Source organism: Colossoma macropomum, unplaced genomic scaffold, assembly GCF_904425465.1.
Source record: "Colossoma macropomum unplaced genomic scaffold, Colossoma_macropomum, whole genome shotgun sequence".
Lineage (NCBI taxonomy): Eukaryota > Metazoa > Chordata > Actinopteri > Characiformes > Serrasalmidae > Colossoma > Colossoma macropomum.
In genome coordinates this window covers 6,246,649-6,265,602 of record NW_023494799.1, presented here as the reverse complement: position 1 = coordinate 6,265,602, position 18,954 = coordinate 6,246,649, and the positions used below count along the sequence as shown (strand labels likewise).

General features: G+C 38.1%; 1 protein-coding gene across 2 annotated transcripts in view; it reads left to right on the top strand.

Moving 5' to 3' along the window:
• Positions 1–18,954, top strand: part of si:ch1073-396h14.1 (disintegrin and metalloproteinase domain-containing protein 10) — a 51,586-nt gene that overhangs the window by 12,162 nt on the left and 20,470 nt on the right. For both annotated transcript variants that reach the window (XM_036587104.1, XM_036587105.1), the window contains 4 exons: positions 3,196–3,278; positions 5,690–5,812; positions 8,452–8,544; positions 8,689–8,857. In XM_036587104.1, coding sequence (XP_036442997.1) covers positions 3,196–3,278; positions 5,690–5,812; positions 8,452–8,544; positions 8,689–8,857 — 468 coding nt within the window. The remainder of the gene's footprint in view (positions 1–3,195; positions 3,279–5,689; positions 5,813–8,451; positions 8,545–8,688; positions 8,858–18,954) is intronic.

The window sequence follows — 18,954 nt, the reverse complement described above, 5'->3', positions numbered from 1 at the left end:
TTAACAATCCAGGTTTATTTGATACAAGGGCTTATTATTCAGTAACTACAGGGACCTCAATGCAAACTAATTGAGCTATTCTTAGGTCATAGAAGTGTGTAATGAAACTTTGGGCCTATTGACGGGTTTTTGTTCAGGAATTTTAACCTTTACATATATGTATATTTTAATAAGTCCCTAAAAACCTTTTCCTTTCTATTTAGTTTTTAAACCTACCCAACCCACCGTGTGGAAGCTGTACTTTAGCTTGACTAGCTCTCACTGTGAGTTAATTACATGCTTCAAAACAGTACTATAGGGCGCTGTATGTTCAGTAAAACCGGAGAAATCTCTGTCTGATTACTATGAAATTCACAGATAACGCTGAAGGAGGAATACGAGGACATGACCAAAGGAATGTTCTTCTTGAACCTGTTTAACTCCATAAAATATCCATGTTACATTTTACCCCATGTTGGGTTGTGCAGTTTTGGACCATTTCTATGGGTCCATTCATCATTAAATATTTCCATTACTGTGTAGAGTTAGAGGTTTTGGTATGGCAGGAAAAATATTGCTATTTCAAAGTATTATTGAAAGGATCATTGAACTCTATTAACTCTTTTAAGTCTTACATGGAGAGACCAACACTCCTACACACGATCTTTCATGCTTGGTCCACTGCTAAGCTCTTTTATGACATGGCCTTGAGTGTTAGTATTGAGCTGGTGTGTGTTTAACTGGAACTAATCTGCATGTTATGATAAGCAATGTGCAAAAGGATATAAAATGTAAAGTCACTTATCTGGCAGAAAGCATTTATTTGTTTAGAAACATTAGAAATACCAGAAATACCAATAAACAACACATTGTGATCTGATGTGAATTTGATAGCTTAACTATTTCCAAAACTCTCCTTTAGGGAGTCCAGTATTTACAGTTACCATCCAACACCTAGTTTATCTAATCAGTCCTTAATTAAATTAACCTCTTAAAATCCCAGGCTTACTACATACTAAGGCTTATTATTCAGTAACTACAGGGACTTCAATGCAAACTGGCTGAGCTATTCTTGGGTTATAGAGGTGTGTAATAAAACGTAAAGGGGTTAAATTATTGGCTGATGATAGAATTCAACAAATCCGTACGTGGAGTGCAGCGAGAAGTGGGGTTGCACATGCTCATTAATGAAGCCTATGTTCTTCCAACCTCCTTGTGGTTCTGCTACTGGAATGGAAATTAGCTCTGATATTTTTGTTTAATAAAATCATATAAAATGATTTTCTTTGCAACTTTGTAACGTTATATGTTTAACTAGGACACTGTTGGTTCTCTGTGTGTGAAATGTTGTGACTGTGTTGAGCTGCTAGTGAGCAATGTGGGGTGAAAGGGGAGGGGTGAGAACTCCCTGCTGTGAAAACCTCTCCACAAAGACGGTTGTGCCAAGATAAAGCAGACAGTGAGTGCATTAACATGCACTTAATAATCTGATAACTGCAGAAAATCTGATTTCGTCAGTAATCTGATCAACACGTTTACATGCACTTGTGTAATCAGCTAATGGGGAAACTCTTTGTCTACGTGAGTCAGACAGTAATAAGATTTCTGCTTTGCAATCAGCCAATAAACTCACAGAAGACGTAATGTAAATGCAACGTAAAACTTAAATGTCATGCATTGCGCCACTTTACCTTTAACATTAACATTTATTATCTAGAAGATGAAGAATATTTAAATCCTTCATTTCATCAAGCATGTAGTCGGTTTCAGCGTCGCTCCAAAAGTGTTTTGCTTCCATTTCCCGGCAACGCTGCTCGTTTATTTCTGGTACCGTGGTCTGTTTCACACATGCGCAGACTGAGAAATATGAAAGACATCAGAGTAAGAGTTCACATGCACTGAGAAATCTACTGAACTAAAATCCAGCTCACTTTATCGGATTTTTTAATCGTATTTCAAGACCTTAATCCAATCTAAGAAATCGGGGTGTGCTGTTTACATGCCCATTTGAATAATCGGATAACTGCAGAAATCAGATTATGATATAATCGGATTATTGACTGCATGTAAACACGCTCAGTATAACGGCAACTTTCTTCATATCAAACATTCTTGTACAACTGACACTATAAAAAATAGCTTTTAAACACAATAAAAACACTTTTATAAATGTTGATTTGATGCTCAAATCAAATGAACAACGAAAACCACGAAAATACAGTTCTCTTCTAAGTTTGTAAATCTTGCACATTTCCATCAAAATATATTTCATCAACTTTATTGAAGAACAAAAATGCATAGCTCTACTGAGGGAGCTCCAAAACAGGCAGAAATGGAGTTTGGAAGTAAGCCATAAACAACAAGCTAGTGGGCTGCACTGGATGCAAAGCAGTGAGATTTCAAATGAACGCTTATTTGAAAATTATATGAAGACTCACTTTTTATTAAGTTAGATTTTATTTATTTATTTATGCATGCAAAAAAAACCACAAAACAATAATAATTCATAACTTGTACCACAAAGAAACTTTCATTTAGCTATATGATATCATACAGCTCTAAAATATAAACATAACTAGAGCAAGATGAAAGATTTGGCTGTATTTTCTTTTTCTTCACTTTCTAAGATATTTTTGCTCTGTTTTCAGTTCAACTTTAAAGCTTAAAGTACAGTTCATAAAAAGACATAAAAAGTTATGTTCTTTGAGGTTTTAAGGCCAGTCTGGAGCATGGAAACCTTTAGCGTCTGCCCAGTTCTGAAACCCTTCTTCCACAGTCTAAAGACTTATGCCAGCGTCCCTCAGGGCTGCTGGTATCCAGTTGAGAAAGCATTTGCGAAAGATTTTAACATTGAAATGAACCAGAGGTCAAGGAGAACACTTTAACACAACCTTGGCTGTGTTTCTTTTTGCTCTGCTGGACTGAACCAGTCTTAAAGAGAGTGAAGTTGCAGACTGTGTTTCCTTGTGGTCACTCTGTTATGCCTATATGTAGGTCAGGCACCTTATAATGTACGGTGTCGCGTTTGTCAAGAACTTGTATGTTTCTTACAACAGTTTCTTTACAGCAGCTGGGCAGGAAGAGTAGGCCTGCTCTATTTAGCGATCTGTCCTGCATCCTCTTGCTAACTTGAAAGTGGTGGCAACAAGTAGCTGGTTTTAAAAAGTGGTGCCAGTGGAAATGACGCTTGTGTACTTTGTATATGTTTGTGTGCAGATGAGTCTCTCCTGGGAGACGTCCGCCGTGCTGGTTTCTGCGGTTCGGCCCGGCTCCAGAGCCTCATCCAAAGCCTCAGACAGGTCAGACATGACATCACCTCCACTTCCTCATACTTGTCCTGGCTGAGTCTGTGTCCAGACCAGTCCAGTCTCTCTGTTTCAGTCCTGTGACTCCACTCCCTTCCTGGGTGTACTCTCAACTATAAATACGGGGTTAATCTGACCGCATCAGAAAATCATTCCGAAATCAGGAAATGACTTCAGTCGAGAAGAGATCAGAATCAGTTTAGAGTCTAGAAGAGTTGTACATTTAATTTACATTACACAGTTATTTCTGTGTAATTTCGAGGGATGTAACAAAACATTGTATCATATCATATCAAATTGTATCGTAGCGTATTGTATCATTGTTTTGCAAGTAGCATGTTATCTATCTTATGTGTAGGCTTGTGGCTAGAGCATTAGATTAGGTCACTACAAAGCACAGCTTTTGTTTAATAAAATACAATACATACATTGTGCTTTAAGAAGCTGGAAACATTACCATATTAATGTAAGTCACATTTTTAGCCACTCCTAGTTTTTGCTGTATTAAAAAATCTATTGAAATGAGACATCACTGTATTGTATCGAATCAAATTTTGCGAATCATTACGCCCCTAGTGTTGACTACATAGTCAATTACATAGTTAGTTACATAGTGAATTCTATTTACATTTGCTTTACATTCTATATCCCATGGGTCAAACACAAGGCCCAGGGGCCAGATCAGGCCTGTAGCATAATCCTATCTGGCCGATGAAATTCATTTCTTTTTTTATTAATTTTAGCCCATTTCACTACGTGCTGCACTACAATCCCCAGCATGCACTGCAGCATAATGTGCATAATGTACTGTAGCCTATTATAATGTGCATAATGTTGTGTACTGGAGGCTATTTATAGCTCAGGTTACAGCAAAATGTTATAGCAAAATGTTATTGACAATCAAATAAAAACACACGTTCTCTGGCCCACAGATCTGTAAAGGTTTTTTAATTTGGCCCTTTTAGTGGTTGAGTTTGACTCCCCTGTTCTACATCGACTTGTTCAGTCTGAATGTCTGGCTTTTTTCCTTTTGTTTCAAGGCAATAAATATCAAGAACATGGTAAATATGTAAAAAACGTTTTTTTTTTCTGTAAAACAAGACCGTATAAACAACACTAACTTTTCATAAAAATTCAGATTAGAATAAAATTTCATCTCTTTTTCTTACAAACACAGATTTGACAAAGATTGAAAGTGTAGAATCTGCACTTTCAGCACAAACTGTCCATCTCTTTCAATGAACTATGAACAAGAAATTATTAAACAGAATATAAGAAGAGGGTTTCTTGGCACATACACAATGGAAGACCTGGGAGGAATAAAATATTAAAGTAAATTAAGTACATTTTAAAGTATTAAGTAAATTTTCTTGGCTTCTTTGAAATACAAGTTTGATGTAGTATGTAAACGTTGTTAAACTTTCAAAACGTACCATTCCCTCCCCAATCCATGACGTCTACATAGGGAACTGAAGGTACAAAGACAGACTGTGTTGATTTTCTTATTTTTGTGATCTCACAAGAACCAACACAGAACCTTTCAAGTTGAAGTTATAAGGAGTGTTTCGGCCTAGACTGCTTTTCCAACGAAGCATGATACAGGACACAAAAGAAATTTACATATTGCTGCTATCAAAACAAAACCTCTTATCTCAAAAATTCTAACTTTACAGGAGAAGGAAAAAACATTATACTTTTAATGTAAATCAGTGGAACCAGACTTTTTTCCAAGTAAATTTTGGCCATTTCTTTTGGTCCATTCATCACACAATGTAAAGGGCAACATGCATTTTCAAATTATGTGAAAAACTGAAAAACTACAAAAATGGAGATACAAGGTGTTGTTCCGACAACAGCGATATATCTGTCTTAAAGTCACAGTAAAAAACCTGTTTAAATCTAAGGGATGAAGAAAGGTTAGAAAATGGTCATGTCAAAATGAATTATGACTATTTTGGTACATAAAACCGTGAACCATTAAATAATCAGAAAATCAGAAGATTGAAAGACAAGAACAAGGCTATGTGTCCTTTAAGTATATGTTCAGTGATGTAGATGTATATGTTAGTGAAGTGTAAAGAAGATAGCTGCTTATTTTGCTGTCCTGTATTGAGTAATGACTCTAGCAGCAGCTGTTGGCTGAAAGGGTTGGGGTCTGCTATCTCTCCGATCTTCTAGGCCTATTGTTTGTGGGCTTGGTCTGGGTTTTTGCCATGTGGTAATTAGTTCTGGACAATTGGAAAGTCTCATCGGAAAACCTGTTATATTTTTAAGCACATATTTGTGGTAACACATCATTTCACAATTGGTGGTTGTTTCTCAGTATTGTCTAAACAGATGTGCACCCCCTGCCTTGTTTTTCTTTAACCCCTCAAGCTCTGTTTATCATGTTATTTGACCAACAGGAAGAACCAGTGTCCAGGTCAAAGAGGACAGTGGACCAGTCCAAAACCAGCTGCCTCCTACATCTGCATGCTGATCATTTGTTTTACCAGCGGTTTGGCAGCGTGGAGGCTGTTGTTGCCCAGGTGGTCCAGAAATCAATATGCAAAGTTCATTCAACCCCAAAACAACCTTGAAAGATTGAAAATGTGACCTCAGAGCGGCAACCTTAATACCTTTTCCAGTTATTGCGAAATATATATCTTGTGATTTAGTTTGTACTACAGCAAAATTCATTTTGACCATATAGAAGCGCTGGTCAGTTGAGGTCAGTTTGGAGGGTCTTTTGGGTGGAGGAGGTAAAGCCTGTGCCAAATCATTTACCTTACCTTGTGATGCTGGGAACGCGCAGTTCTCTCAAAACTACCTCACACAAAATAGGACATTATGCAACGTTTGTTTGCTGGAGATAAGACCCCAAGCGTCCCACGGTCTCCCGGAATGTCACTTTCTGTCCCGGTGGTTCCCTTCACAGTCTATGAAGTTACCGAACCCCTATTTGGGAAAGGTTTCCGGTTTTTATATCCGTTTCCATGTATTATTTACACGATTCCAACCACATCTTTCAATTCATTGATTGACTCCATTCAGTCACTCTACTGTACATTACAATACAGTAGGGCACTTTGTTTATCCCCATATGTCTATTTCAACTGCACACTATCAAATACAACAGTACTACTTGTGCTCACTACTTCTGGCCTTGTTCTGTTAATATAATGTTTTCATAATTTTATTTGATTTCATTTACCTTTCCAAAAGTCACTACGTTCATGAGATATCTTTGAGGAGATTAGATAGAAGGTAATCCACTTGCATAAAGAAGAGGAAAGTCAAAAGAAAACAGGAGTTTCAAAAAATGGTTAAACGCTACAGAGAAAATGGGACTCCTAACAAATGTGCGTGACTTGGTAGACACCAAAACTGTCCCCATCAGATAAACACCACTTCAAGCTTTCATCTCTGAGAGAGAGGAGAAAATCAAACTGCTTCAGATCTGAAAACATCCACAGGTGTTTCTGTCCATCCTTCCACTGTGAGAAGACGACTCAGCGCTGTGGGTCTGAAAGGATGTGTAGCTGTTCAAGAAGAACCTCACTGAGAAAAGGAGACGGACACATCAAACAAAGAAGCTGAACAATGGACTGACCACCCCAGAGTCCAGACCCCAGCATCACTGAATGTGTTTGGGATTATTTGGATCATGAGAAGCAGAAAATGCAACCATCTTCTAAGACTGAACTTTGGAGGTGTGGAAAAATATTTGTTTGAAAAACTGAAAGTGAGTCTCCCGATGAGAATGGAGGCTGTAAAAAAAACAGCTGGACCTTAGAAATCACTGTTGTACCTTTGATTATTTACATTTACATTGTGCCTTGATGAACAAATAATGTTCCTGCATAGTACTTTTTTTCTGACCGTGTATTGGAGTGATGTATGGAAGCCTGGCTTCTGGCCATTTAAAGTGTTAAGCATAATCAGTCCATCCACCATCCACAAATAAAGACCTTATGTGGTGTGAAGGTCTTCCAGCTGGTCACCTGTGTATTAGTAATGGGAGTAGTGTTTATGGAACAGGGAACAGAACAGGTGCCCAGGGTTCGCGCCATGACGAAAAATCACCCCATGTGGCGTGGTAGCGTGCTCCGGTGGTGCTTGCAACTGCTGCCATCTCTCATCACTATGTGCTAACATGCCTGCAATGTCCAGGCCAGCACTGATAATTTGTCTGCTATTGGTGGCCTGATTGCTGCCCACTATTTTGGAAGTCATCCTAGTCAGAGGTTCTGTCTGGAAACTTGATTCCCGAGAGGTTGGCTTTCCTTTGGGGAGTATTGGGACATGTTCTTTTGACAGTGAAATGAACCTGGAATATCCATCAAACTCTGTAACCCTGACAAGAATCCCAAAGGACAGGAGGACTGGGACACTTTACAGCAACCCCAGTTAGTATTTAGATGCTTTTTATTTTCCAGTTCAATCAAAACCAAGTGTTATGCCACATTATTTGGAGATACATATTTAAGTGGCATTTGGACATTTATTTCAAAAGAATGGCTTCTTTATAAAGTCCACTCTTCCTGAGGTTTATTGTTGAAATGTTAGAAGGTCACCTTATGATCCTTATGAGCTCAAAAGCTCCTCTACTCTCATCTCCTGTTTAATATCTTTATGACCTATTCCCCATTTTCACTACACTAGTGCATGCTGGACGTTCCATGCCAGGCTGCCGTGCTGTACATGGCATTGTATCTTTTGCAGTTTTGTAAGAATTAAATCCTCTAGCAGATTATTCTCCATTAATAATATGAGTTTATTAGATGAAGTAAGCATGCATAGATGATCCTGAACTTAAAGATCCACAACGTTCTTACTGGGGTTTGTTCTTTGAGGTTTTTAATGTGTTTATGGGAAAAAGGAATAAAGAAGTATTTGATTTTTAACGTATTATTAGTTGTTCTAGGCCTAGACCTAACTACTTTATGTGCACTGCATGCTGTTGGCAACACTGTAGATTCACTAGATTCAAAATGTTTGTATCTCTTATTAAAATGTATTTAATTTATTATTTAGTTATATGTTTATACATCCATAAATATTGCATATTGCACTGCCACTTGTTTATACACCCATGCATATTGCACAATTATTAATATATGTTATTGTTTGTAGTGTAAACTCACTCATCTATCTAAATATGACAAACTCTACCGTATTTTCACAGGTTGCCTCTTATATGAAAGCAGTAAACAACATTTACGACAAGGCAGACTTTGATGGGATTGATTTGATCAACTTCAAGGTGAAATCGATGAGTGTAAGATCACTTATTTTGTTTTGCCTTTCAGACAACAATTTACAAAAACAAACACAATCTGCTGTTGTTTTCCCTGTAAAAACCACCACTGACCAAATGGTCCATGAGTAACAACAACAAAGTCCTCATTTTGTTCTTTTTCAGTTTGCCCCAGAAGAAGACCCGAGTGACCCCCTGCAGGAGACTTACATTGGCCCTGAGAAGCTGCTGAGTCTTTATTCAGAGACAAACTGGGGCAACTACTGCCTGTCCTACCTACTGACTGACCGTGACTTTAATGGAGTTCTGGGACTGGCTTGGGAGGGAAAGGCAGGTAAGACCAAGAAGTGTTACAGTGATATTAACTATCTACCACATCTCTGTGATCCTTATGTTTTAAAAACAGAGTGTTGCAGGAGGTGAATAGTCCTCTATGATTGAGTTCTCCACAGTTGACTACTGTTCTGCTTGTTTCTGAATGCCTGCTTGTCTCAATCCAGTCAAATCCTGATAGATACAGTCATGGTTTTCCATTCATGTTGACTTTAGCTGTAATGTATATTAGTGAAACAACTTTAATGGGAAGTAATTTTGGACTTTTTTTTTTTACATAGAAATAGATGCAGTTGTGACAAAGTGCCAGTGTAATGCAGCTCAGTACATTCAGCCTATAAGGAGTCAGTGCTGCTTGGCAGTAAGATGAGTCGTTATAAGGCCTGATGGCCATAGATAGGAACCACAAAGTACTTTTACACTCTCAGAAATAAAGGTGTGAAAGTGTCACTGGGGCAGTCCCCCTCTTGTCACTGTGGTGGGTTCCTCAAGGGTACATCTCAGTACCTTTAGTCAGGGAACATAATTGTACCATAATCCATTGAAATTATATTTTCTAAACTGTATTAACTCCACACACCCCGTCTCGCCTCCAGGCTTTTATTTTATTGTTCTGGTTTAAAACATTCGGTTATGAAAAGGTACAAATATGAACTTTTCACCTGGAAAAACTTATTTAAGGTTCACAGCTGGACCTTAAAACCACTGTTGTACCTTTTAGGGCACATTTACATTGTTTGTAACTTGATGAATGTAAAATGTACCTGAACAGAACCTTTATTTCTCACAGTGTAGCAAAATTGCATTTTGGAGGCCCCATGTTTTCTGAAAAAGTCTTTCAGACTTTTCCTTGACAAGAAGAGTTGTGTCTCATTAAAATATTAAAAAATATATGACGCCTTTATAGTGTAATGATGTTCTGGGTATGAGGTATATTTGACTGATAAACACAATATAAAGAAATGAGTAAAACAGCTGGAAAAACACTGAATTTCTGATTAACCTCTGCAATGCTCCAGAAAATCTGTATATTTCTCGTTTTGGGGGATCTATTACGCATGGATTCGGATTTCCTCACAATTTGGAAAACTTGCAGTTTTGCATGGTTGCGTGAAATAAACAGGAGTTTATTTTTGAGGTTTTTCCATCTAAATTTAGACCATATCCTGCTGGGCCTTAGGTGAACTGGCACTAATTGTGGGAAACACATACTATAAATTTTTGTTTAAGTGTCGCCACCTTTGCTGCTCGTCAAAAGCGTTCAGCGCTGTAATGTTTCTGGAATGTGCCCTTTGTCAGTGGGTATCCTGAACGAGACATCATATTGAATCAGCCCACGCTGAAAACATCAGTCCTGCTCCAAAAGTTCCATCTCCGAGCTGGTGGAGACTGTTGAGGTGAGATGTTTTGTGAGGCGCTTACTTGGAAAAAAGGTAGCTGGTGATGTGAAATTCTGAGAAACAGATCTCCTGAACTTACATAACTAGTATTCATGCAAAGAACATGATGCATACAAAGCCTGTTGGAGTTCAGTCTGTGTAGATGCATGGTGATTGGATCATTAGCGGGTGTGGGTCTGCTCACAACGCCCCTCATGAGTTTTCATTGAGGTCCACTACTTTATTGCGGGTGGTTTTGTTTTGCAGCCCTTTGCTGGTCCTCGCTCTCCAGTGTGACCTAATAATTAACATTCCTCTGACCATAACAATGACAGCTGCATTCCTCATTAACAGCGTGCCAGGACCTGACTTCATCTCTTTTTCCTTTTACCACCTGACCATTAAGAGGTCAAGCCTTTGTGAGTCAGAAAAGCCTTTCCATTCCTTTCTTTATACCTCCATTCATCCTTTTAAATCAGTTCTTCCGTATATTGTGACATCTACACATTCTCCAGTCTGTCTGTTGCATTGTACTCAATGTGGGGGTGGTCAGTATGGTAGAAATGTCATGATATTTGAATATTTTCATGATATGTGTTGTGAGATTTCATTTTTCTGGCGTTTGATAAGTTTGCACAGAAAAACGCACCAGCGAAACAGTAGAGGACAGTTTAAAAATGCAGTCTAACTATGAGTAATGAGGAATAATCTTTTATTCTATAAGTTACTGGACGAGTTATGCTCTTAAGACCTGCAGCACTACTGGGATTCAAACTCACAACCTCTTGACAACAAAAATTTCTTTAAATCTCTCTTCAGTGAAATGTACTCTTCTTTAAGATGTCAACAATATGCTCAGAAAAGCTTAATGTAATGTAATTTATTGCAATATTTTTTACCGTGATAAATATAAAATATTTCTCATGATCATATCGTTATATTGCCCACCCCTAAAGCCTTCAATACCACAGATTTGGCCTACTGCTCTTTTTCTTTTGTTACAGTGTCTTAACTGATATCTCACACTGCTGGTCACAAAGCTGGCTGTGTTGTGGTGGTCTTGTTTTGGTGCTCGGTGTGGTGACCACATTGTCAGCTGAGTCTGCTGCGATTGGCTGAGAAGAGGGGTGTGAGCCCTCAAACATAGTGACATGTGATGAGAGAGGCATGAAGCCTGATCCTTTACCCAGCCCCCCCACCGTCTTAGCCGCCAGGAATAAGGAATGACCGCATTCCTCACTTTGGATTAGTCACCGTGGTAAAAGACTCACATGTGGAGACTTCATTTCAGTCAAAAACACACAAATATTATCATTGTTGTAGCAAAAGTTTGTATCTCCAAAATGGCAACTTTAGAGAAAAAGGAAAAAAAACATTTTCAACTTTAATGTGTGTTAATGTAATGCAGTTTTATTCCAAGTCATTTTGGACATTTCCTTTTGGTCCAGTTGACATGAAATGTTCACACGATGTTAAGGACTGTTTAGGTTTTCAAATATAAAGTGAAAAAAAAAAAAACATATTTGAAAAAGTTTTGAGCAGCAGTGAATTTAAATCAACATTCATTCATTTTTGAGATGTTACTCTTAAGACTGAATGCTGTGCAGTGACTACTATGAAACTAATATGTGTGCTGTGTAGTTATGGGAGCGAGGAACTGAAAAAAGCTTTAATTGTGCCTGTAATTTTGTTCCAAACTTGAATACAGCACAAGAATTTTCTATCAGAGCCGGACACACAGTACTGCAATATAAATCCCAATCCGAACCGACCTGATCTTCAAGTTTTGTGTCCAAAACTGACCCAAGCTCTAAAAAATTCTGTTCGAAATGGACTTGAAACAGCCCATCGTCACCCGTGTTGAATAAAACTTGATATTTCTAATGATAACACCAATAAAATTAAAATAACTATATAATAAAATCATCATCTGTCCAAAATTAAGCTTAAATTCTGCTTTAACAATTGTATTAAACAAGCAGAGCTTTCAAACAACACACCAAAGGTTTTAGCCTGGATAATCCTCCATACTGTGCTGTTCTCATGCTGTGCTGATATAGTGATGTTAGCCATCTCGTTTAATCCTAAAACTCTATTTTTTTTACATAGGACATAATACACAGGTAATATTTAACATATATTTTGATCATTCTACTGAATTGGTTCAAAGCCCAATTCAGACCTTTAACTGACTGGTACTTTAGAATAAAATCCTTTTGCTTTGAGTGACCCTAAACCTTAATTACGTCTATTTTATTAAAACAAATGACTGAACGTTCCATTTTGTCACTTTTAAACTTTGGGAAACATTTACTTCAAAATAATGGGATCTAACTGCTCACCATGTGGTGACGCCGTCTCACTTCCTGCTCTGAAATGCAGGGGTGTGGCTAAAATAAGGCTCCACATAGAGACTAAAATTCTGTGTTTCAGTAGTGACATGAAAACATGGGACAGCATATTTTTAAAGTTTTTTTTTTAAAGTCATGATAAATATAGGTCTTTCAGCTTCACCTAAAGAGATCTAAAATATCTTAAAAAGAAAAATAAAAAATAAAAAACAAGCAAACAAAAATTTAAATTTAGCAGTTAGAGTTTGGGACAGCCACCTATCAATAGAAAGTAGCCTATAAATGATGATTTTGTATATCGCTGCTGTCAGAACAAAACCTTGTATCTCCAAAATAGTAACTTTACAGGAGGCGGAAAAACATACTCTACTTTTAATGTAAATCAATAGAACCAGACTTCTTTTCAAGTAATTTTGGGCCGTTTCTTTTGCTCCATTTATCATGACGTTTACACACAATGTAAAGAGCCGCAGGCATTTTCAAATTATGGAGATACAAGGTTTTGTTCTAACAGCAACGATGCATTTAGCCTATTACTATTTCAATGCCTTGGGTTTAAATAGATCATAACAAAATCCCTGTAAATATCTAAGGTCTAAATAATTGTTTTTAATAGTTGTTTTACTGTTGGACCATTGCACAGTTTAAATGAATTTGGTAGAATGCTCCATACATATTTTTTGGCCAAATACCAAACGTCATTTTGGCTGCACTAAACTGTACTCAAATTTGAAATTTGAAACCAACATGAGACACACATTTTTGAGACACAACATCCAAACTCGACAAACTGGACATGAACAATCTGGTCTCGTTGGGTCCGGACAAATATTTCAAGCTCTTTAACTCAAATGTTTTCCCACATATGGGGTCTAAAGGGTTAATGAGCTCCTTTACTTCCAGTGACTTTGCAGTGACTTTCCAAACTGGTTGAATGACCAAACATGTGATCACAGCCTTAAGAATCATAAACAAACCAGAGCTTGTGAAAGACTTTAGCGAAATGCTAAGATGTTGTGTCATGGTTGGATAATCTAGACTAATCTGGACCTGCTACTGGACTGTAAACACAAACTGCCCCTATGTGCATAATAGCTATTCACCTTAACAATAGCCCCTCACTCATCGAGCTTTGTTAGAGGCAGCTTGGTTTGTTTATGCCTTACTCTCAAAGGCACAGCAAATTAGGCTAGGGGGCTTGGTGGGAATTCTTGGCATTCACGCTAACTAGTTGACTGGCACGCTGAGAAAAACAAGCTCTTTGTGAGTAAGCGGATGTTTTTGTAGTAGAGCCCCTTACACAATGGAATTTTCACAACTCTTTTTCAAAATGTGTACTTTTTGTTTAATTTAATTGAAGATAATATGCTAATTTTTGGGTAAGTGGTTATAAAACCTAGCCCACACCAGTGATGTACATGAAAAATAAATATATGTTGTTTTGCCCTCATTAGGAATAGACTGTGCTATATTTCTACCAGCTGCCATCATTCCCTTATAATAAGGCCAGTTGCATGTTTAAGGATGCCCCAACATGGACACCACATAGCACGGCTGGGGTACGAGCCTAAATTGCAATGCTAAGCCTGCCTAGTTTGCATTGCATCTGCCAGCGGGTGCCAAATTCATTGTTTATGTCAATATGTAATGTACAGTTTACATCATAAAGCATGTTGGTGACTCATACAACTGGAGTCCCATGGGTTTGATCCCAGCATGCCCTTTGAAGAAAATGCCGGAAGGCTGCATTGTTTGTTATTTCTGCCCTCACGCTGTGGCTATACCCTTGAAAAGTCCCTTAGGCCTAATTCCTAGTTCACTTGATTGTATTCAGACTATTTTGGTATTGTTTCCTTGGCACAAAAACAGCATTATGTAGTATGATTGAAAGAAAAACAGCTGTGTAGTACCACATGTCATATTCTCAGCCTGACACCATTGGCATGCCACAGACTTTATTTATGCGACCGTGCTGTTAATACATTGTCATTACGCTTCAGCAAAGCCATCAACAATACGACACCTATAGCTCTTCGCTGCTGCTGATCACAGCTGAATGGTGTTTTGGGTTGGTGGCCCCTATTAAAAGTGGCGTGTGCCAAAATTGGCTCTGTCCAAGCCCAGTGGAAAAAGAGCTGGATATAGCTGAGCAAAGAGAGGTGACTTAAGTGTGGGGAAAGTAAACTACCTAAAGCCCTCAAACAGGCCGTGGGCTGTTCTCTTGACCGCGTGACTTTGTAAAGCTGAAGCAACAGAATTTATGCAATTTTCACTTAAATGTGGTCAATCATCCAAAACATGTTTGGTTTTCGAAGTTTGCTTCTTTAGTTTTGCATTGGCGCTACAAGGCAAATGTAGCTAACAAGTAATGGGAACTTACACCTTCTACAATTAGCACTGTGCAAATATATCATACACTTGCCTTAGACCGACTCAAAAAGTGGCTGCTGTTTTATTTAATCTTTTCTGTTACATACAATAATAATACGATTTATTTGATATGATTTGCAAGATTGTGATCTATCACAAAATCCAGAGACTTTTATTAAGTTTGTGTTACAAAGCACCACTTTGAACAAGTAAACACATGAATAGGAATATAAATCGCATATCAGTCATGCTTTATCATTACTCTGATTACACAAATCAGTAGGCACTTACTGATCTAAATTAACTCAAGCACTAACTCAAAAAAATGTTTGTGCAACAAGAAAAGGAAACCTGCATATTTCAGACAGTGATAGAAAACACAGAAAGCTCCGGTTCTGCATGCTGAAGATGATTATTACTGTAATTATGTTACTGCTGCCAACCTTAATTGAAGTAACGTTTTACCATCTTGGCTGTAAGTATGTCTCAGTATGTTGTCAATGTCCCAGTGTAGACTAAAAAATATAGTATAAATGAGAATGCAGACTTACTTTGCTCTGCTTTAAGGTTTAGCTCAGATATAGTCCTTTTTCTCGCATCTCCGACAGGAAACTTTTCCGCAAAAGTAGAACGGCTTTTGTAAAAAGTCTCTAAACGTTTGAAATCAGCTTCTCATGTGCCAGCTTCTTGTTCGAATTTTCTCATTGCACCTTAAATGGTGTCTGAGGCGCCAGAATTTAACTGCTGAGTAATTTAGGTGGAAAGGAAGAATTCGAACGAGAAGCTGGCGAATGAGAAGCTGACTTCAGCTTCACGATCTTTTAGTGTTTGACAGTTTCTCGTTGCTGATTAAACGTATGAGGAAACCAGCTGAGTGCTTATAAATGCAAATAAGTGCATTCATCTCCAAATTATCGATGTTGGTCTTAAATCTTTCTCTTTGGCTTTTCTTCGTTAGCTGCTAGCTAGGCAAGAATGTTTTTCTGAATGTAATTCTGCTGTGAAGCCCCATCAGGGCAGTAAAAGAGCTGCATGTGGCTCCGGAGATGCATGTTCGGACCCCTGTCCTATACGAAACAAAAATAGGTGACAATGTCAAAAGCTGATGTGAGATTCTCTCAGAGTCAACTTCTCACATGTAGAACTGTAAATGTTAGAAGCTGATGCTGAAAGAACTTGACACCATACAAACATTTATCTCATGATACTATAGTTACGTCACTGCATTTAGCCTAGCAACCTGGTATTTAGGTCAGCGTTTAGTAGGAGTACAAGACAAAACGGCCAATGAGAGGAAGAAGCTAGTTACTGTTAGCTTAATGCTTTCTCACCGAGTGTTGTGTCTTACCACTGTATATTACTTTCCTCTGCTAATGTTATTACAAAACGTGAGTGCCTTAACATGTCATAGACATGGCTGAGAATAGTAGCTTAGTGCGGCTAACCATGATCGCTGAAGTTAGAAATGATATTTCTCTGCTCTCAGTGTTACCTTAACATCCCGACATGTATCCACATCATTCATTGAGTAGAAAATAATTTACCTTGAGTGGAAAATGGAGACTGCCTCTCATGTACCTCTCATCTAATGTCAAACTTTTAGCTCTGCCCTACTGAAGTCTAATGCTAGTTTGAGACTGGTTTAGCATGGTCGTGCTGGTTGACCAGCATAGCAGCATCCAGAACACAACATAAACTGGTTTGGCTGGTGACCAGGCATGCTGGTCTATGCTGGTTTCTCTAGCAGGGTAGCATTCGCTCATGTACTGATTTAGCCGACTGTGGCTAAAAGATTTCTCTTATCTTTTGAATGAACATTTTATAAATGTTCTCCCTTCCTTTGTGCCACTGAATTTGTTGTACAGCCCAGCTGGATAGATAACTGTGGAAGTAATGCAGTCTCAGACTATCAGAATGTAAATGTGAAGTTAATTGTCAGCTAGCTAGTTCCTTCAACAGATTAAATTCTTCCTCTCCAGCCTAAACACAGCATATTTAGCCGCACTGCTACAAAGACAACCTTTATGCAAGTTTAGTCAGATGTACTGTGCACATATGCAAACTTCTGTACATGCAAGTTTAAAATTAATGCATCAACTGTCACAGTTGATGCAGCTATTTTCATTACAGTGAACCCACCGGGTTCATGTGGCTAACATCCCTGACAACAGGCCTACATTGTGAAGTTTGCTTTTGTCCATATATTTGTCCATGTTTATAGATAGCAGCATGTCATACAGTGTCAGAAAACACATTAGCAAGTCTATTAGAGATTACTGAACAACTCCATACAGTTTGAGTCTAAGTGTGTGATGATTTATGCAGTTTGCACAATGCTAACTGAAGAACGTGTAAGCTTCCATTACTTGTTAGCTACATTAGCCATTTTAGGGCAATGAAAAAAAAAAGTGTACCACTTAGATTTTTTGCCGGACTATCACTTTATTTCAATTGGAGCTTTAGAATGGATAGAGCAAACAGTAGTGTAGGTCCAGACTAGCACTGCCCATTCGTGCTCCTATTGCTTCCATCCTGTCACAGCAGTTTAGCTCTGATTTCTGTGAACAGCTTTTTCTGTGAATGTGCGGAGGTCGTGATTGTGTAAAGGAAAGAGATCATTCTTCCCATTCATGTGCGTTCTGGCTCAGTGGAGTGGGCGCGAGCGAGGGTCACTCTCACGGGACTAAAGGAATAGATTCGGCAACAATGGTCTTTCCAGGAAAAAGCATTAGCACAGTAGCGCATTCACACGCTGCCCAGCCGTCTGATCAGGCAACTGTTACAAAATCACATGATTGCAGGACAGTCCCATGGGTAAGGGGGGGATCACCAGTGGGGGTTTAGACGTTTTTAACAACTGCACATGTAAATGTTAATGTACAGTTGCATGCAAATGTTTTGGCACCCCTGGTCAAATGACATTTTTTTGATTATCTGAGTGAAAATAAGTGAACACATTCTCTACAGAGAACACACTTCTGCACATTTTAATGCACAATTACTGTTTATTTGCTGAATTTAACATATGAAAATATGACATAACATATAAAATGGCCTGTGCAAATGTTTTGGCACATTTTATATGTTATGCTTTATTTTTTTTCTAATATGTTAAACTCAGCAAATAAATATTACTATATTTTAGTGTATCTTGCAAAGACCCCAGCAGATGCTGCATAACAAAATGCACTATATTACAATGAGAAAACAGCATTTTTTTTAAATCAGTTGACCTTTGCAAACTCACATTCCTCACAAGTCCTAAAGTCAAACTTATCCAGCCCTGATGAGGATTCCCCCCTCCTGCATTAGCTTAGAAGTATCAGAACCAATAAATCAGACAGAACCTCATTATTAAAGTTATCAGCCAGACCATAAGTGACTATAAGGAAATGTTTATTGATCTATAAGACATGCATTAATATCATTTTTAATACATTTGCCATATTTTCTGACAGTTTTTCCAAGCACTTGAACTTTTGTAAATAACTCAAGAGAAATGTTTTGATCTTATCAGTGGGATAATATGCTCAGTTTACCATAACTGGCCATTTTTTTGATGCTGCATATTTTGAAGTTGAAGTGGTGAATTCTAATGATGTCTGCTATATATGACACTCTCAAGCAGATCTGGTGGGAAATAAGGCTCTCCTTCAGCTTGAGACAGATGGAAAAGCAGGGATTACTCTGAACCCTTTCATAAAATAATGACAAGTTTTAACACTGCGTTGCTTTTAGGAAGACAGACTTTGGTTAGTGAGTATCACTAACCAAAGTATATTCAGTCTATTCTTGTCCTTAATCCTTTGATTGAGATGTATGCAAGAAAAGTGTAAGTAAGTATAAAGTAATGGTGTATAAAGTAAAAGGGTTGCATAGTGGCACAGTAGGTAGTACTATCGCCTCACCGCAAGAAGGGGCTGGGTTTGATTCCCCAGCCGGGTCACTAGGGTCCTTCTGTGTGAAGTGTGCATGTTCTCTCCGTGTCTGTTTGGGCT